The sequence below is a fragment of the Seriola lalandi genome, unplaced genomic scaffold (assembly GCF_002814215.2).
Source record: "Seriola lalandi dorsalis isolate HSWRI2012SDOR001 ecotype SW California unplaced genomic scaffold, Sedor1 jcf7180002053710, whole genome shotgun sequence".
NCBI classification, from domain to species: Eukaryota; Metazoa; Chordata; class Actinopteri; order Carangiformes; family Carangidae; genus Seriola; species Seriola lalandi.
This window is the reverse complement of record NW_019524263.1, coordinates 116,729-137,315: the sequence shown is the minus strand read 5'-3', so window position 1 is coordinate 137,315 and position 20,587 is coordinate 116,729. Positions and strand designations below refer to the sequence as shown.

The following is a 20,587-nucleotide window of genomic DNA, read 5'->3' as shown; positions in this document are numbered from 1 at the left end:
TTTATATTTATTTATATTTATTTATATTTTATATTTTATATTTAAAACATTCAAACACATTATCTATATTTTATATTGTATAAAAATAAACAGTTTGACATTGAGATTATGAGTGGATGGTTCTTAATTAAAGGTCATGTGTTTTGTTTATTTTGCAATCATGAAACATTTTTGGTTTGTTAAAAAAACCTTTCCTCTTTCATTAAGAGATGACATCTTACCTTAAAATTAGTATAATTACTCTGAGACATTATTATTATTATTATTATTATTATTATCATCATTAAAACACAGAAGAAGTAACTTTGTTTATACAGTACCTTTCATAGCAAAGGCACAAGGTGCTTTACATGAGAGAATCAAGATTAAAACAGGACTACGTTTCCAAATTAAATCAGTAAATTAAATTAAACAGAATACAATGTATCACAATGATATAAGATTTAAAAAGAGTAAAATAAATAAATAAATAAATAAAATACATACAAAATGAAACTAAATAAAATGGTTTAAAGATGTTTTGAGAAGTGGTTTAAAAGACTTTGAAAACAGAGCAGAGGAGCCCTGACAGCAAAGGCCTGGTCACCTTGTTCTTGATCAAGGATTTACAAAGCTGAATCACCAATCAGGAAAAGTGGACAACTGTATCACAGGGACCCCAAAAGCCCCAAGATCACGTTATATCTGCTGGTTGTACCATTTATGAGTTTGAACCACAGATTATTCATTACTGAATCTTGTGATTTGTTTTAAAACCTTTAAACATTATCAGAAAACTGTTAAAATTAATTAACTGTATAACTGAGTGGTAACCAATTAAGATAGTGGTGATATGATCTTGTCTAGCTGAATTTGCTTAAAGTCTAGCAGCTCCACTCTGTACCAGCTGAAGGAGCAAGATTATTTTGATTTTTTGCCTTAATTTGACACAGAATTTCTTACCACCAAAAAGCTCTGTACAACCAATTCAGATAAATAAAAATCTGCACATTGGAATGAAACAATGAATAAAAAATCAATTAAATAAACTTTTTTATCACTATATTTGAATGAACATGTCATTTTCCTCATCAGGAAATGGGTCATTGTGACTTTAAGGATCTGCTTCATCACCAACCACCAATGAGGGAGGGCACTGAGTTGCTTAGCAACAGGGCCCATACAAACAAACTTTGAAAGCAACTGAGTTAGACATCATGCTCATTTGTAGATGTAGGTCAAGCTAATTATGATGTTCAGCTGTTCTTGATTTGTTTGTTTCTAGCCCATTGTTTTTATATTGTTCTTCCTGTCATGGCTGATATCACGATGTGTGAGCCCCTTAAACTTTACAATCTCCTCAACCAGTGCAGGTGTGTGTCAAGGCTGGCAGAGATCAACTACCTCTGTTTGATTGGTAAGAGACAGGACTCGGCTCAGCTAGTTATCACAGGTTGTCAGTGCTGGAGTGTGTGTGACTGTTAGATATGAGTTGGGTTTGCTTGATTGCTCTGCTTTAATTTAATCTTTAATTTTTAAACTTGCTGTAACTTACTTTTGTATTGTATGTCTCCTTTTTAGATGCTCGTGAAACCCGAGATTACAACACGAGTCACATCATAACAGCTAAAAATGTCAAAATGGTATGAAAATTATTGTACTGTATATTAGTGAATGGAGGTCAGATATATATCCACTTTAAATATAAAAAATCATATCAATTAAACCTGTATCTGTAGTTACAGTCAAACCAATTTAGCTCTTAGAAATAACAATGAAACTGGTTGTTTTACATAAAGTACAACCAAAAGAATTTAAATAGAAAAACTCTGCTGTAATGATAATGCAGTAACCCTACTTAAAAGCATGTTTAGTTTCCTTGATATAAATGATGAATAATCTTGTATGATGTAAGAAAAATCAAACTTAAATTATAAATATGAGGGAATAAATTGTATGAGAGTACATCTTTGTAGGCCTAAATAGACAGCTCACGTGTCATTTCCTTACCCATTATGAATTAAGGGAGCAACAGGTGGTATCTAATACCACTGTTTGTAGATAACGTTTTACAGCCCACCTCTCAGGGAAGATTGGAAAATGGAAATTGGCTCTGAGATATACGATGAGCTTTGGGATGAGGGGGTGGAGAGGATCAAAGACTGTTCCATTAAAAGACTAGACTTCAGCTAATTAAGCAATATCACACGAGAGCGAGTGATGTTGTAGCTACTGATTATCAGCACGGCTGTGATTGACTACGGTAATCGGCATGCGGCCCCCGGATCACTGCCGCGCTGATATTCACTAGAAATCACGACCTCGAGTGTGATATTACTTTTATACAACGGTTCTACGAGCGCCACATTAGTTAGTTATATAAGATTTGTTTGTTTATATTAACATTTATTTGGCAACGCCAACACAAATAGTTCCGCAGCTGGACTGGTACTGGACTGTTGCTAAGCAGCACATAAATATTTTCCCGACCTGCACAGTGCACACTAGCTAGCCACTTTGTTTACACGTTACCTCAGGAGTGCGCTGAAGTATCCAGGCTTCGTCCCTTCATCCTCTTCTAACGATCATACATCATTTAATTCAAATGTTGTTTCTGAAATATATTCATCTTTGCAAAGTTTGCTATAATCTAAGATAGATAACGACTGTGAATGTAACACTAATTAACGGTTGATGGAACACCGGTGAGGCGGAGTGATACATGTAGTTAAGAGTCCCAGTGCTGTTGTACTCTAGGTCAGCACTCGTGGAATGCCTCTCGTCCAGTCAAATTACTTGGTAGGAACTAACTGTTTTTAAAAAATTAAATAAGTAAAAAGCTGAAAGGAAATATTTCATTTATTTAGCATAACTACTTGGAAGTAAATTGACATAGACTGTACGTGCCGTTTTGGGTTGTTCTGAGTTATTTTGAGAGACCCCCCCTCTCAAATTGGGAAGTGTCTCAATGATTTCTGTCTTCATTTGGAAGAGATTAGGAACTCTACATCTGACTCAGGTTGTGATTTTGTTAAGATTTAGGGTTATTTATTGATTACATTAAAAAGAACGGACTCAGCTGCAATGTAATGTTGATTTATATGCCACTATTGAGAGTGGCTTAATGTAGCCTACTGTTCATTTGAACTACCTTCTAAATCACACACTACATCCCTCGACTTCGACTTGGTGCAAATGGTAATGAAATGTTAAGACTGTATCTGTTCCCACAAGAAATGGAGTAGCTAAAATTAGTAGTTTAGTAGAGTAGTTTTGCTCTTGAAAGGTGTGATATTTAAGGAAAGGGATACACTTCGCGCTTTTATTTGTGGTTAGAGGATGTAAGTTTAAGAAATGAAAAGACAAGCCTTGCATAACAGCTTAGTTTCTTAGTTCCCTAATCCTTTCTCGGATTATTTTGTGCTTCAAATATCAAAACTTTCCCGGTGACTCTTTCCAGGATTCAGAAGGCAAATTCCTCCTGCCAGTGGCTGTGGAGGTTGACAGTATGCAGCACGTGGTGGTCTATGATAGCAATGCCAGCTGTTTGCAGGAGCAAGGTACGGTGCCACACTGGAAATGTTCCACCAAAGCATCTCTGAGAGTATTGAAAATGATGATTTACCAGTCCACTAATGGGCAACATAATGGTGTGTAGCTAAGGCCAAAGATTCTTGTTTTATTCTGTATGTAACAAAGTACTTTCTGTATTTACACAGTTTTCCTGCTCTGAAAACCTAGTTCCCAAATGCAAACGCTCCCATTCAATATCGACACACTGATGTTTATCACTTGGGTTCTGACTGTGATTGCAGGCAGAGCAGTTGAATGTGCCCAGGTGCTGGCTAAAGCTAGCCTGTATCCAGTCCACATTGTGAGAGGAGGCTTTCAGAGGTTCTCAGCGCTCTACCCTTTCTTAAGGACTGAGAAAATTATGTACACCATCACAGTAAGACAGACACAGCTGACCTGGAGCGTCATACACTCATAATTAAGTCTGTGCTGGCTCATGTCAATCATCCAGGTGGTACAAAATCAAGTAATAAATTAGAATCTGCCATCACTGATATAAACTCTAGGGGTACAACTTCTCACAATACATTTGTCTGTGCAAATATTCAATTAATAAAATCATCAAGTAACACACAGTTTAAGATGAGATTTTGAGAGCCCCAGGACACTCGTCCATTTTTCCAGGTTAGTAGGCCAGCCGCACTTATGAATCCCAATCATTATGTAATTATCTTTTTCCCTTAAAATATCAGACGATTCAAACTGCTGCAGATAAATACAGTTTAATATATTTCTGGGTTGTCTCAGGAGCTGGAAAACCTGAAGACTTATCCAGTGGAGGTCATAGCAGGACTGCTGTATATGGGTGACCAGAAACAAGGCACAGACTCCAGTATCCTCAAAGACCTGAAAATCAAGGCTGTCATCAGCATCTCACTGAGTGACACTCTGGAGTAAGGCAGGACTGAACATTTAAAATATAATTAGAGAAAATTCTGGATGTCATGTGTCTTTACTGTTGAGTTTGTTCTGAATTTCCTTTGGATTTGTTCAGATCTAGGTCAATAAAATGGAGCCAGACCATCCTCAGCATCCCTGTTGCTGACTCAGTGGAGTCTGATTTGTATTCAAATTTTGAAAGGATTTGTAGTTTTATTGGTAAGTCACGCTATGCTTTACTAAATAAGCTGTTTTAAATCCTTGCAAAAGTTTGTAGTGTCATGTTCCCATGAGAACTGCAAAACTGTCATGGGGCTTTCTGCACATCACTGTTAACTGCAGTTGTCAAGAATACAAATATAAATGTAAAATGCAGAAGGGTGTAACACCTACATGTATATGCTTAATTTCCAAGATCTAACACAATGTGATATTAACTGTACATCATTCACAAAATTCTGATATTCCATTCATTTAAATATGAAGATAATAAAGCTTACAAGATTGCATGATTTATTTATTTTAAAGTGCATTAAGGAATCTGTTGAATCTGTGCCTGTTTACTCAAAAACTTACAGGTCAGAGGTCATTTGGGGGTTTTATGTACAAGTTTCATTGATGAAATGGTTTAATACATATTAAGATCCTTTTTTTTTGTTGTTAAATTTGCCATTAATATTGCTGGTGTTATGTGGATTGGTTTGGTTTAGAGGTTTTTTGTTCATTGAAATAATCTCTGTAATCTATCTTCTGTTTTCAGGGTCACACATCAACATGGGCTCTCGTGTCCTGATAGTTTCCAGGCAGGGCAGAAGCCGCTGCAGTGCTCTGACCATTGCTTTTCTCATGCACCACCTCAAATACACACTGGAGGTAAGTGTGGTTCATTCGGTTTTGGTTTCAGTGTGTGCAGAATGCAGTAACAGTATGTGCCATACAATGTGATCTCTAGATGATAATAAGTAATAAGTAAGCAGATGTAGCTCTGCTGAAAGTCTCAACTCTTAAGATGATGATTTTGTTCCAAACTGGAATAAGAGCCAGAAAATGAGTTTTCAAAGCCCTGGACATGCAATTGTTCAGTATCTTGTTAGTATAAGTATAAAAAAAAGACAATTTGTGGTTTAAGGGGGATTTACATGTTGTATCTGTTTCTTGACGAACAGTTTATCCGTCCATCCAGAACTTCTGTGCACTGTGCTCAGCTACAGTACACTTTGGCAGATATGTTCAGTGAGCACATGTTTAGCTATAAGTCTGTGGTGGTACCAAACCTGGCAACCTGTGATGCTGCACACTGTCACTCTGTCCAGCAACTGTTCACCAAGAAATGGTTACAGAACCAAACCAAAAACCACCAGTTGTCATTTTTAGGCTTGTATTAAACAAAGAAGATACAGTGTGTTGATAAATACGCTTTAGAGGTGTTGGAGCAGTGTTGAATTTTGGACAGGTCGCAGCTAGTCGTTTCCCCCTGCTTCCAGTCTTTATGCTAAGCTAGGCTAACCATGCCGTGACTCCAGCTCTGTCCTTTCGCTTTCTTACCGACAGTTTGATGAGTTACTGTGACCCTCCTATTGTGAGCTACAAGCAGATAAGTTAACTGTATTTGCTTTTATACTTTTATGATTGTAATGAAAGCTAGGCAATTAGCGCAGCTTAGCATAAAGATACTGTATTTTATCTGTTTCATTTGTAGAAAATCATAAACTTAAAAGCGACAAGTTGTGATTTTAATGTTGGCTCCACCTACATATTTTGCATTTCGTGGTATCAATCTTCTCACCTGAATCTCAGAAAGAGAGAGTGAATATACATTTCCCAAACTATCAAACTACTCTTTAAACACAGACAAGAGGCTGACTTGGATCATGGAGAGAAAGCATGTGAATATTATTACATTTACAGTAGATAATGCTGTTGTTTTGACTCTCTTCAGGAGGCCTGGAAGTACATGCTCAAATGTAAACCCACCATGAGGCCAAACACCGGGTTTCTACAGCAGCTTTCAGAATGGGAGCTTCACACCATGGGAACAAAAGTCACCGATATGTCTGAACCGCATTTTTAACAAAGGAATGTGACTAGTTCATATTCAGTAAAGAAAACGGATTTCAGTCGCATTGCATCATCATTATTATTATTATTATTATTATTATTATTATTATTATTATTATTATTATTCCAGGGACATCTCTTCTGTTGTTCCATTAAGAGACTTATTCTTAAAACATAGGCTGCAGCTCTACAAGGCTGAGTGAATTTCAAGATTACATATGCAGCCTTGTTACATCTCGACAATCAAGCACATATTGTTTTAGATTTTTTTTTCCTGGTAATACTTTAGAATGCAGCCTGAGATTTACAGTGTAATTTTCTTGTATGAATTAGGTACCAATAAAATAGTTACCATGGTTACGACTATGGGGAACAAAGAAGTAACAACTGGGCATTTTAGAGGAAAGGAGAAATAAATTAGACTAAGTACTTTTGTAAATACTGTGTGCTGAGTGCCTACAGGGGATAGTACTGGAGACATATGGTGTAAACCTCGTTCATACTATGTAATTAAAGAGTAAAAAGGGGAGAACAGCTATATTAAAGTGCACATTTCACTCATTAATAAACATTATTACAGTGTGTGGGAGAAAACAATATAATAAAGGCTACCTCAGTTACACCAACCCTACTGGGATTTATTATCCTTTCTCCCACTTAACTGTATGATCTTAAATAAAGAGAAATGGGTCTGGCAGGCATGATGGTTCAGCAATGAAGGTGTGCTGCAGTAGAAAACAAGCACACCTTTCTCAAGTGCACAGCTATGAAGGGTTTTACTGTCATCTGAGAGGGAAGAATATTATGAAGTATATGTGATGATGTAACATACAGAATTATTTTAATTCATGATATGGTATGAATACGACATGTGGTCTGTTCTCCACTTTTACCTCTTTAATCACAGAACATGGATGTTAAAACCATTTCCCCAAATTTAAGTTCTGTTTACTTATGATATCATTTCAAAAACTCTGCAAGGATGAACTGTGTACAGAATGCGAGGAGACAAAAAGAAACGGACAAAGAAAGTGACAGTGTCACCTAGTGCTTTCTATACTTATATCCTTGTGTACTCTTTTGCATTCACAAAACCTCCAAGCCTCATACAGTCCTAAATGTCATTTTGTGCTTGAGTCCATACATGGGTCTATGAGAGGTGCTAACAATACTGGAGATGACAGTTCCCCCCTGTCTACAGAGTTACATAACATCAGCTCTAAAAATATAGGCCACATGCAGATAGTGAGTAATTTATCTCCCTGAAAGTCACCTTGCAGGTGACATAGTGCCCTCCATGTAGAAACCGAACAAACAACATGAGTCATTCAAATGGTTGTTCCTGTTATAGATGGCTGAGCTCAGGGCCATAAATCTGGGGTTAAACTCGGCGAATGAGGCTGAATTCATAGGAGCGGTAGTGCTGCCTACCAGGCCGAACTCAGGGAGACAATTTATAGACATTCAAACGAGATCACTGACGGGACGTCTGATTGGACCACGCAGCTGCAAATTAGCATGTCCAGTGAGCACGACGCACGCGGTTTTGTAAAAGGTACCATCGTTAGCGTTGATACAACCGGAAACTTTACGTGGCCTCAAAAATAAAAGCTCAAAGATTGCCATTCTTAAAATGTTTTAGACTGGAACTTTATTCAATTTCAGATATATACAAATATACAGATTAAAAGAATTAGTAAAGTAAAATTATCTGTAGGACCTGGTCAAGGTGCTGCATGCTCATCTACAGTACTGAAAAAAGAAAAATATATAAATACATTTATAACAACATATCAAATTAAAATAAAGTAAACATGGATTTACATAATCTGACTGTATAATCAATCATAAAGTCACGTGGTTTGTCTAGAATTGATTTATTTCAGAATACCTCACTGAGAAAAGGGACACAAATTAAAAGACTTGAAAAGGTAAAATTTTATTTACTTTATTCTTTTCTATTTTTTCAGTGTCTCTTTAAATAAGAATGGGAATAAACATAAGTAGCACTACAATTAAAAATAGAGTAGTTTTAGTCTTTGACTTGTATTTGAACATTTCATAGGATGTTACACCACTTTTTGGCATTTATCAGAGGTGCAAACTAATAATGAGAATAAATCTGCTATTTATTAGATTTGCAATATCTGTGTCCACTTGTCAGTGTCATATTAGATTCTCATTATTATATGAATTCTCTGATGTACTTCAACCATCATCAGCAGAATGTCTTGCTGCAGAATTTTGTTCCTATTTCAACCAATTTCCTATTATTTATCCCTATTTATATAATGATGCATTATAAACACGTTAGATTGTTTCCCTTGTTAATTATTCCTGTAGATTTGAAGATTTTACATAAATAAATTACACAAAAAAATATATAAGCAGTGAGGATTTTTTAATTATACAATATAGCAGATGTAGGGTCTATTTATCTTATGGGCTATTCCTCTACGCTTTCAGTCATTGTGATCACTTGAGAATTGCTTTAAAAAGTAACTTGATAAATATTATTGCTCACACTCAGCCTATAACTTCTTTTTTTTTTTTTTTAACAGCTGTCTCTGAGAGTGATTCTTATAAGTTTGATAAATACCCAACTGTGGGCACCAAAATACTCACTGAGGCTTTTATTCTGAAGACCCTGATAGGAAGTTACTCTCCCTTTCTGGCGTAGCTCTGACACTGACAGCGGTGCAACTGTTGCACACAGCGGATCTTAAGTGTTGCCCAACTCCTGGAGGTCTGCTGATGTCAGGCTAGAAAATGTTGTTCAGTCCGACGGATTTCAGTGAATGTTTACGCGAGTGGGATGATTTAGAGAAGGGCTACCAGCAAATTCAGGTAAGTTTAACAGCGTGTCGAGCTGCGGTTTTACCTATGGAAGTGTGCTCCTGCCCGTGTTTAGCTAACAGTCTGGAGTGGGTGGGCACTCAGGCGACAGTGGGATCCGCCCTCAGCAGCTAAAGATAATTGTACTGTTGCAGCCAAGAGAAAAACAAAAAGTAAGGGAAAGGTAGAGTCGATTTCAATGTGAAACAATGCCACTCAACCGAAAGAGCACATCATCCTTTGTGTTGGTATTTAACGGCTTAAACCAGGACTCTATGATACACATACAGGAATTAAACCGGATTATATGTGGAAATGTGGCGTGTTGTAATTTAACTGCTACTCTAAAGATGCCACTGAAGGGGAAATGTTTGTCTCTACTGATGCAATGATGTTGCAGAAAAATCTTGGCCCCCGCACATAGTCAGCCTCACCTGTATAAATAACCACATCAACAGGTAAACCCATGTGTTTATCTTGTCTATCAGGGTTATCATCAGTAATGAAGTGTTTATGATGCATTCAAGAAAGTCCCCACAATCTGAAATCTCAGAATGTTTTAGCTCTGTTTTATCAACACACTGTCATCACTGTTTGAAACTTTCACCATAACATTATTTTTGTCACAGTTTTTAGGTCTTCATTATTCCCCTCGCATTAGACAAAGGTTGGAGAGGGATTACTGTCACTGTATTTCACAATAAAAGACAAACTGAAAAAGACTTGAATCCACTTCTTGTGGACGATCACGATTAAACACAGCTAACTGTGCAGCACACTGAGTGAAAGTCATTGAAAGTCACATGCTTAGTGGGAAATAAAAAGCCTCTGTTTAAATATACCAAAGCCGTCACACCTCTAAAAATGTAAACAGACAAATAATTAACATACAGTGACACAATTTAATCGGGAAAGTATCATTAAAGTTAAAGTAATGACAGAAGACAAACAATAACTCTTCATTGAAGAACCACTCTGGTATTTTTTGCACATTTAAGCCCATTAAAAAATAAATCTTGGATTATTTACATGACAGCCCTTTTCCAAACTGTACTGCAGCCTTAAAAGATAAATGTGAACCTGTTGGACATTATTATTCACTGGAATTCTTTTTTGTTAATTAATGAAAAATTAAACTTTGGCACTGCAAAACACAACTTTATATATTCCTCTGGAAAACTTTTTTTTCCTCTTTCAGGACACCCATCGTCTATATAAACAGAAACTTGAAGAAGTGGCCAAACTGCAGGACAGCTGCTCTGGTGCCATCGCACGTCAGAGGAAGAGACTGAAAGATCTCACTGCATCGCTAGAGCAGTAAGTGTTGATCAGGAACACTCATAAACGTCTTCAGCTAATTCAAAAAACAGCAGCCCATATTTTGGCTAGGAACTGCAGTTCAGTCATATTTCACTCACCACAGAGACTCCGAGGTCTTGCGTAAACGCCATTGGCAGCGTTTATGTGGAAGGATGGAGTTTGATAACATTTCATAAAATTCAAAACCTTTGGATTCCCCTTCCCTAAGGGCTGAAATAACTACGTCTCAAAGATGTCTTTGACCTTTTACTGAAGGTAGAATCAAAACAGTTTTTAGGAGCAACCTAACTGATATTCACAATCTGTACTGACGGCGTGAAAATGAGATGAGCAGCGCCGTATATGAAACGCTAATTGGATGTTTTAAGTTATTTAAAGGGTTCAGTGAGTAAAAACTGGCCAACTGTTGAATTTATACTCCAGACAAATAGGGGGCAGCATATTACCAGAAAAGAGTGTTGAAATGATCAGATTAAAGTGTCGATATGATACCAATCAAAGTTAGTCTGGGAGACTGCTTTAGGGCAGTGACAGTGGCCGCCGTGCTGGGCACTGGGTAAAATTGCAAGGAAATAAATCAACAAGTGTTTGCGTCACGATGTGTTTCCATTATTAGATGCAAAAACAAACATCCAACACCCAAGCTAAGTCCAGACGATGTGGATGCCATCGCTGAAATCGAAGACTCCATCAGAGACAGAGCTAATGCTTTCACCGAGATGGAAGCTTTTCTACCAAAGAAGAACGGGTTTGATTCTGTCATATGATTTCATTCTGTGAAGAGTTTCATGATAAACTGTCAGTATGTTGTTTTTTTTTGTTTCCACTTCAAACATGGAAAAACACACTGGCATAGTAAATACATCTCAAAAACAAAATGATTCTAATGTTAAAGATGTTAGCATTGTGACTGACTGCCACCTTTTCCCGTTTAGGTTATACCTCACTCTTGTTTTAGGAAACGTCAACGTAACACTCCTCAACAAACAGTCCAAGTAAGTCACACCGATGTTAATTTTCCTCTTTCAAAGTGCGGCCATGTCACCGTCACATTGATATTGTCTCTCTCCGCTCCACCCAACAGATTTGCCTACAAAGACGAATATGAGAAATTTAAGCTGGTCCTCACCGTCATCCTCTTCGTGTTCTCCTTCACCTGTCGCTTTTTGTTCAGCTACAGGTGAGATTTCCAAATGCCTCGTCTGTGTTTGCGGAGCTTGTCTGAGTGACCGCCTCCCTGTGACTAAATGGAACTATTCTCAGCCCTGGATTGATACACGTTTGGGGCTATATTTACAACAGCAGGACAGTGTTAGCGGGATCGGCTGAAAATAAACTACAGTGCCCATGTTTATTGTGATGAAGGAGAATGTCGCTCAGTCAGAGACGTTACAAGGAAGGAAGGAGACAAACCACTTGAAGACTCCTGACTAAGGCTAAGCGCCAAAGATGGCAGCTGCATGACACATGTGTCCTTGCTCTTCCCCTGAAACAGCCAATCATCTTCTTTATAACAGCTGACATCAAGCCGAACATGTTGCACTGACGCACGTGCACAGTTGAGGTTTATATCAGTTGATGTTGTGAAACCTTGTACATGAAAATCCAATAACAATATACTGGCCAATGTTTTCATATATATATATATATATATATACTGTATATAAAATACATTACAAATACAAAACTTTTTGATAGTCAATCCTTACATTTGGTTACTTGGTTATTATGAACAAGATTTGTGGCAGATCAGATCCAGACAGAGGACTCGTGCGTCCCCTTGTATGACTGGTGTAAACTGAGAAGAATGAAGGAGTGTGTTGAATTATTTCTATTACATATTTGAATTTGGTCGTGGTTTACTTCATTATGTGTCTTTTTTTTTTTTTCTCTCAGAGCCCTTGATGCCCTTTTCAACTTCCTGTTGGTGTGGTACTACTGCACACTCACTATCCGGGAGAGTATCCTCATCACCAACGGCTCAAGGTCTGTTACAAATTGACTGTCTCAACTATTTTAATTATAATGATATTAGTTAAACTGGTCATAAAGAGGTTCAGAGGTCGTCGTAATATAGAGAGGCACTTCAAACCCTGAGCCTGTAACCCCATAACCTCGCCTACTGGTTTCCTGTCTGGCCGTGCTACAAACGGTTCTGTATCCTTCATTGTCAGTCGTCCATGTTGTTTCAGGATCAAGGGTTGGTGGGTTTTCCATCACTATGTGTCAACCTTCCTGTCTGGAGTCATGCTCACTTGGTGAGTGATGTTGTCCATTTTTCTTCAAAAGGAAAAGATTTACACTTTCACAACTGTACAAAAAAAAACTATAATAATATATTGACTGATCGGTGTTGAAACCTTCCCATCAGGTTGTAATATAAAAAAAAAAAAAGTTCTTGCACCAAATATAGTCTCAGTCAGTGACAGACACGTGGGATTAAAGAGTGTTGACACCAGAGTCGTGCACAAGGTCCATCAAATGGACTCACTATGTTAAGACAAGCTTTTGTCCCTCAGACCTTCACCAGGCAAAATTCACAGAGACAAACAACGCCATGCAAACACCACCATACATATAAAGGCTATAGGTTTTCACACAGCAACCCCCCCCCCCCCCCCCCCCCCAATTACAGGATACCTACACCTTCCAGTATGCAATAAATTAAAGTCAATGAGCTCCTCAAAATACAAAAGTAAACACATTATTAAGTTCTTAAAAATTTAAGCATACATAATAAATTTTCCAGTATTAGAGAAAATCACATTACAACAATAGGGCTCTGTGAGGATATTACATAAGAAAAACAGTCCCATATTACACAATGTGGCTCATAATTTCTAAACAGTAGAAAAAGGAACTAAAGGCATTTTAAAAAATGGGCTAAAGAGTTGACATCAATAAACACTAATTTGAGTCAGGAGTTATCAAATCTGGAGTCACCATGTTTCACAAAAGAGCTCTCAGAAGACGTATTATCAAGAATTGTTGATTTGCATAAAGCTGAAAGGGTCACAGAGTCATCTCAAAGAATTTAGATATTCATCAGTCAGACAGACGATTTAGTTCTGCAGCTGCTCTTCCAAGAAGTGGGCATCCAACTGATATGACTCCAAAAGCACAACGCAGAATGATCAGTAACGTAACAAAGGACCTCAGAGTTACAATTAAAGGCTTAAAAAGTATCATTGGAGCTGGTTAATATCTCTGTTCCTGCTCTGGGGAGGGGAGTGAGAAGTGTTTGGCTTGGGGAGATGTTAGGTCCATTTTAACACCAAATATATATATAGACTTGGTGGCCTGGGAATAAAGAGAAATAGAAATATTTATTCAAAGTCAAATTAAAAGCATCAATTTTTGTCTTGTTTGTGCTCCATTCTAACCAGATGTTGTCTTTGTTCGCAGGCCTGAAGGCGCTCTCTACCAGATGTTTAGGAGCCAATTCCTGACATACTGTCTATACCAAAGTAAGAGATTCAAGCTGAGTCCCAATTCCACACTATTTACTTAATGTACATTATGAAATATACATAATTAGTGTAGCCAGTGTTCTTGTAACCCCATAAAATGAAGCAAAGCCGACTGGATATGAAGATAGTGTAGACTTGAATCCTCCTCGTATAATTCCATTTTAATAATCTTACTTATTTTAACACATCAGTGTGTGTGTGGATACAATTTCAGTGTAAACATAAAAAAAAAAGTCTGTTTCTCTTAGGTAGATAACACAGAACATTCTGCATGACTGATGTCTTGGCCAACAATGAAGTCATGGTTGCACTTGTGTGTTCTTGTTTTCTTCTTCTTCTCTGTTCTGTTTGCAAAGTAGGCTTTGTCCAGTTTCTCCAGTACTACTACCAGAGCGGCTGTTTGTACAGACTCAGAGCGCTGGGAGAGAGACATAACATGGACCTTACAGTTGGTGAGTCCAGTCTAAACTGCTGTCAGTCGCCAATTTCTTAGGTGTATATTTATAGTTGAATGACTGGAATAATACAAAGAGAAGCAGCTCAACAGATCTGCACATTAACAGTTGACAGCATGCAGTACAGAGCAGGACAGGACAAACGATTAACCGGCCAGGCTCACGTTATTTCCCAACTGTAGCTTGTTGCAGACGCACAGTGTTTTGGCCGATATGTAACAAGAAATTGCCTCAGAAATGACAACGGTGTGTTAAAGGTCATTTAGAAAGGAGTGGTGCCGTTACGTAGTCTGTCCACCAGAGAGCAGTCACGAGTTACATGTCAGCCACAGCAGAAGCATGGCTGGAGGGCTGGCTCCGCGGGTAAGCACATCAACCCACTACTTTAGCCCAGACTGAAATATCGCAACAACTATTCGCCTGATGGTTATGAAGTTTGTTGCAGACATTCATGGTCCACAGAGGATGAATCCATCCCATCGCTTTTTTATATCACGCCATCAGCAGTTTCGCATTTGCGGTTTTGAGTGAAGTGTCTCCACAACTCTTGAGATGAATTTCCGCAAAATTTAGTACAGGTATTCATGTTCCCCTCAGGATGAATGGTAAGTCCTTTGCTGATCCCCCTGACTTTTCATTTAGCGCCATCGTCAGGTCAAAATTTAAATCTGTACAACGCTTTGGTTCATGACTAAATCATTCATCAGCCTCAGCTGTACGTTGTGTTTTGTGCTAATTACTAAATGTCAGCACACTAATGCACTAAGATGGAGAACATGGTAAATATTATACCTGCCTTGTTATTGTAAGCACGTTTGCATTCAGCTCAAGGTCCTACTGTGTCTAAGTACATGAGGCTGTAGACTCAGCACATATTGGTCACCATTTTTGTATTTTTTAGTCTTGAGGATCGTTATCAAAAATATTTATTTTATGCATCTATTTTACTTCATGCTTTCTGTCTGTCATGTCTATGTGTTTCACTCTTGTATGAATTGTAGTAAGGCAGGAGGAATATCCTGGAGTGTAATGATAATGACAGATGGAGTTAATCTCAGCTCACTGACTCTTCTCTCCTGGTCTTCAGAGGGTTTCCAGTCCTGGATGTGGAGAGGCCTGACCTTCCTCCTTCCTTTCCTGTTCTTTGGTCATGTGAGTATCGTGTCTCTTATCAGTGTTCACTGCTTTACTTACTTGCATTTCTATTAAAAAAATTTAAAAGATTGTAGATTTGTAAATGAGGTTGAGATTCAGATTAAAATTCTTTTTATCTTTGATTTTTGACTGTTCCTCCTCTTACAGTTCTGGCAGCTTTACAACGGTATAACACTCTTCAAGATGTTCCAGCTCCCAGAGTGTAAAGAGTGGCAGGTTTGTTAATGTACATTTAGTCATTATGTGCAACATTCAGTTAGATGGCTCATTTTACGTTATGTGCAGTAAACAGATACAGACAGTCGCTTGTGTGATACCATACTTCCTGTATTTAAATTTCTGCGAGTCTCTGACTGAGCTATTTATTGATGTATTTGTTCATCATCTTCCTGTGGCGTAGGTTGTGATGTGCGGCTGCTCTTACATGGTGCTCTTCATGGGAAACTTCTTCACCACGCTGGGAGTGGTTTACCAGAAATACATAAACAACCAGGACAAGTCCAAGACCTTATAAAGACTGGAATAATGTGTTTATGGAACAGTTACCATAGCTCTAATATTCTCTTTAGAGCTCTCTGTCAATGTTACTTTTGTTGTCCTTGTGGACCATTTACATGCACTGCTACTTTTATCAACGTCCTTTTCATCTCAAGTTCTTTTGATTTCTTATTTTTTGGTAAATGATGTGTGTTTAGGCCAAAGACATTAAACACAGTGATTGGCCAAAAAAAAAACCCAAACAACTGTGGCAGGTTCTTACTAAGTAATAGTGTGAGGTTGTTTCAGTAGGATTGTCTGTTTTGGTCAGAGTTTTACATTTCTGATAAGGAAGTGTTACTGAATAAAAATATAATGTTATTTGCGTTATATTTATTTAGGGAAATCTACAGTTTGTTGCTCAGCAGCTGCTCCGTGTTTTAGCCTTTCAGAAAGTGCTCAATAAAACACTCCTTCAAATCCCCGCTTGTTCTTGTGTTCTCTGTTACAGAAGGTAACTTCAGGTTACAGGTGGAAACTGTATTTATCATGGGTGAATATATTTTATCTTATCACTCTGCTGCCGCTAAGATGTTCTAATACATATTATACCTACCTGTAATGTGTGTGTTTTTTGTTTTTTTAAATCTATGTGGGGGAACAAAAGACATTTAAATGATGGGTTCACAGTTTTTCAAACCTCTCTTTAAACAATGATCAGTCCCATCCTTGATGATGATTCCAATAAATGTGATTGTGGACAAAATCTACAAACCTTGCTCCTTGCAAACATGTACTCTAAAGTGTATTTGAAGCACTCTGTGCATTACTGCATTACATCCAAATGACCACAAGGTGAAAGCATTGAATTGTAGCGGCTGACAGTGAACACTACCCAGATCCTGTCTATGCAAATACACTGAGTAGATTTCATCCATCAAAACTACACATCTTTTTTGTTTTTGGATAAAAACCATCACTCTTCTCTTTATTTAAAGTCCTGTTTTACAGGGAATGTGGGATTCATTTTTCCAGATGGGTTACGTCTCTTGAGGGTGATACCAGTCTGGTGCTGCAGGACTCTGAGTGATGAGGAGGTGTTTAAATATAGTGATTATTATTCACGTGAATGTTACTAATCAGTGAATGACTCAGAATAATTGGCGTACTTATCAGGCCACAGTGGGAAGACTCAGGACTCTGGAGTTAGATACTTTTTTAATGTTAATCTGACGACTTCTTTTTTTTGTAAAGAAGTAACAGCAGTATCCCCGTGCCAGAGAGAGACCTTACAATGTAATTTAGTGCATAAAATAATTAAGCACCTTTTCATGCTGCCAAAGAGATTTCTGACTTTAAATCCAGAGTATAATGTGTGTAACTGTAACTAGTACTGGCATTTTTAACCAAAGAGCTGAGAGATAATGCTGATATACTGTATAACTTGAATTGTTTTGAATTTAATGTCTTGCAAGCACATGCAGAAATATTTAAATAGAAGATACAATGATAAAAACTTCATGACCACCATCATTATCTTCACCAGTATAAAATTGTTACGGACAACACTGGATCTTATAATAGAGAGAAGAATGAAAAGGTTTGGATACAGCTGCATTTTTGGGGCTTTATGATTTAAACATATCTACAGTAGAGGCAGAGTGCCAGAACACAAAGCAGGATGGAAAGAAATTTGCACATAAGATCAGAGAGAATAATACCTGAAAAATTTAAAATGGAAACCAGCCTCAGTTCCAATTTATTACAGTAGAATTTCTCCCCCACCCCAGCAAAAAGTCTTGGATGAGTTAGTGCTGCAGGGCCAGTGAGAGCGAGGCTGGGCTGAACCAATGTGACGAGGAGCAAAGTGAATGGGGTGGTAGATGGGGAAGAGGAGGGCTGGGTATTCTCCCAGCCTGCACCTCTTTCATCTTTCTCATTAAAGCCTGAGCAGTGGGGGCCGTCAAGAATGAGCCCAAGGACATGGGGATTGGGGACTGAGCCTGAGCCTCGCATCAGGAGGTGGAGGAGGAGGGAGGCAACAGCTAGAGCAAGCAGACGGGCCGCCATGTCAAACCTTCACCGCAAACTTAACCTGCCTCCCTGTGGGACCCAGATAAAGACCTCTTATCTGCGCTCACCTTCTCTCACAGGCCTGGGAACAACTCTAGCAGCAGCAGGAAGGGCGAAGTGGGGGGGGGGGGGGGGTATCTGTGGTTGAGTAGGTCCGAAATACAGAAGCTTTCTCTCAGGGAGCATATATGGAAGAGAAGGGCAGCTTCCATCTGACAGAAGAGGTGAATCTGACACATGGAGGTCTAAGACTGGAAAGCTCACAGAGATACTGTTTTTGTTTTCTTTTGTGATGCTTTCATTCCTTGAATTCTGGGGGGGGGGGGGCTATTATCTGCTACTGTAAATGTAAGGTTAAATAAAAGGGGAAACTGGATATTATTCTTCACTGGAAGTGTTTAACTCTTACATGCTTGTGCTAGCCAACTTCTGCTGCCGGCTGCCTGCTCCAGGTCACATACTTTGACTTTGACAGAGAAGTGAGTCATTAGACACATCACTGACCTGTTGTCTTGCATCTAATTTGTGGTGTGTACCTGACTTTAAAATCACATCTGTCCTCATCTGCCCAAATGAAAAGAACTTAAGGAGAATATCCTCAGAGGTTTGGATAAATCCAAACAGGTGTGAACATGTCCTGAGGCCCTGACTCAATTCTGGCACATGTCCCGCTCTCTGTAGAAGAGAGTGGGAGTCACAATCCAGACAAGCAGCAGCCAGTCTGGAAGATTCTTCCTCAAGATACATGCACATGGATTGGATTATTTACCCAATCAGAGAAGGGGAAGTGAAATACATGCATATCATTTCAGTGAACGATTCAACAAAATAAGGGCCCTATAGAAATCACAGCTCTATGTTCTTAGAGCTATGAGAGTCAGATCTTTCCATTCCTCATTAGTAAATTTAGCCCCACGACAGCAACTCCTTCACTCTTGATTCATGAACTGAGTGCCAAATTAAATATGCATATTTAATAAGAGAGGAACATGATTACATCCACTTGTTAAATGAGAGTGTGAGGAGAAAGAAATCTAAGAGAGACAGAGAGAGAGAGAGAGAGATATCTTCATGGCCTGCAGAGTGTGAAAGAAAAAAGAGAATTCATCTTTATTTTAACACGGCTCTTTGGGAGTAACCCTAGCAGGACTTCCCCCCCTCTCTGTAGAGCTGATTACACACATTCTGGCTTTCTGGGGGTTTGGACGGCAGGTTCCTATAGCAACCACAAAAAAAGCAGACAGTGAGGAGTAGACTTGCTTGCCATGCGCCTTAACATTTTTACCTCTTTTTGAACCATCAAACAGCATTTTGGAACAGGCTATGTGCTGCCAAGTGTCTTTTGCAGCTCAAAATATTTCTTTGTCACAATGGAGTCAGACCTTAAAATCCCTCCAGCGCAGTGCTGATGAAAGAAAGATAACTTTTACAGTAGCCCATATCATATCCAATACAATGTAGAGATGTAATCCTGCTTTTATGAATGCATGACAACAAGATCCTTTATTCTGCATAACAACTTTCACCTTTACAACTAATTCTTGTATCTTAAATATTTATTGTATTATGCGCTTTATTATATTTCCATTTATACAGTAAAGTATTTTCAATCATTGCCTACATTACATATATTATGTATTTGCATTTTCAATCATTTTTAGGCCTATATTTTATATGATGATACCATCATTTAATTTTCATTGAAAAGATAAAAGATAATTTGACACATATGTTTATTTAAAAAAACTGAAGAGCAGCTACGCTAGCAACTCTGTGAGGCTGTGATCAGGCACAGTGGCGCTTTGAGCTAAATGCTAACAGCAACATGCTCACAATGAACACGTACCATGTTCAGCATCTTAGTTTAGAGTGAGAGCATGCTAACATCTGCTAATTAGCAGTAAACACATCGGAGTGGAGGCTGATGGGAAAGACATCAGTTTTGCATGTAGTACTGGATGAATTAAATCTTTCACCTGATGATGGCGCTAGATGAAATGCTGGAGGTTCATCAGAGTCACTGAGATTCATACTCTGGGGATCATAAATGTGTGCACCGAATTTTAAGGCAGTCCATACAACAGTTGTGGGCACCAGCACTGATATCCACTGAGCCAGAGCAGAGGTTATGACTTGATAAAATGTAAAAATGAACACAGTATAAGTTGTGACAGTGACACTAACTTTAAGGTCGATTCCCCCAAACTTCCCCTAGTAGCATCCCTCCTATTGGTTTTATTTTACGTTTCATACATGAGACATCTGTCTGTGCAATTTCTGTCACCACAAGAATTTAGTTTGTGGTTCCCAAAG

At 38.3% G+C, this 20,587-nt stretch overlaps 2 protein-coding genes across 4 annotated transcripts; both read left to right on the top strand.

Annotated features, from left to right (window-relative positions):
- Positions 1–153: 153 nt before the first annotated feature.
- styxl1 (serine/threonine/tyrosine interacting-like 1) lies at positions 154–6,548 on the top strand. 2 transcript variants are annotated; one of them, XM_023401622.2, is made up of 8 exons: positions 154–1,396; positions 1,561–1,622; positions 3,440–3,539; positions 3,795–3,928; positions 4,300–4,445; positions 4,547–4,650; positions 5,192–5,304; positions 6,371–6,548. In XM_023401622.2, exons 1-8 carry the CDS (start codon positions 1,294–1,296, stop codon positions 6,500–6,502), a joined length of 894 nt encoding a protein of 297 aa, XP_023257390.1. In that variant the 5' UTR covers positions 154–1,293; the 3' UTR covers positions 6,503–6,548. The 2 variants fall into 2 exon arrangements, with proteins under 2 accessions (XP_023257390.1, XP_087028876.1); XM_087172750.1 differs by having other exon boundaries at positions 1,193–1,396; positions 3,365–3,539.
- A 2,618-nt stretch (positions 6,549–9,166) lies between these two features.
- Positions 9,167–16,683, top strand: LOC111651629 (transmembrane protein 120A-A-like). 2 transcript variants are annotated; one of them, XM_023401624.2, is made up of 12 exons: positions 9,167–9,336; positions 10,523–10,641; positions 11,261–11,392; positions 11,580–11,639; positions 11,729–11,824; positions 12,541–12,630; positions 12,837–12,902; positions 14,050–14,111; positions 14,474–14,566; positions 15,657–15,721; positions 15,872–15,940; positions 16,125–16,683. In XM_023401624.2, the coding sequence occupies exons 1-12, from the start codon at positions 9,259–9,261 to the stop codon at positions 16,236–16,238; spliced, it is 1,044 nt and encodes a 347-aa protein (XP_023257392.1). In that variant the 5' UTR covers positions 9,167–9,258; the 3' UTR covers positions 16,239–16,683. The 2 variants fall into 2 exon arrangements, with proteins under 2 accessions (XP_023257392.1, XP_023257391.1); XM_023401623.2 differs by having other exon boundaries at positions 14,471–14,566.
- Positions 16,684–20,587: the final 3,904 nt, after the last annotated feature.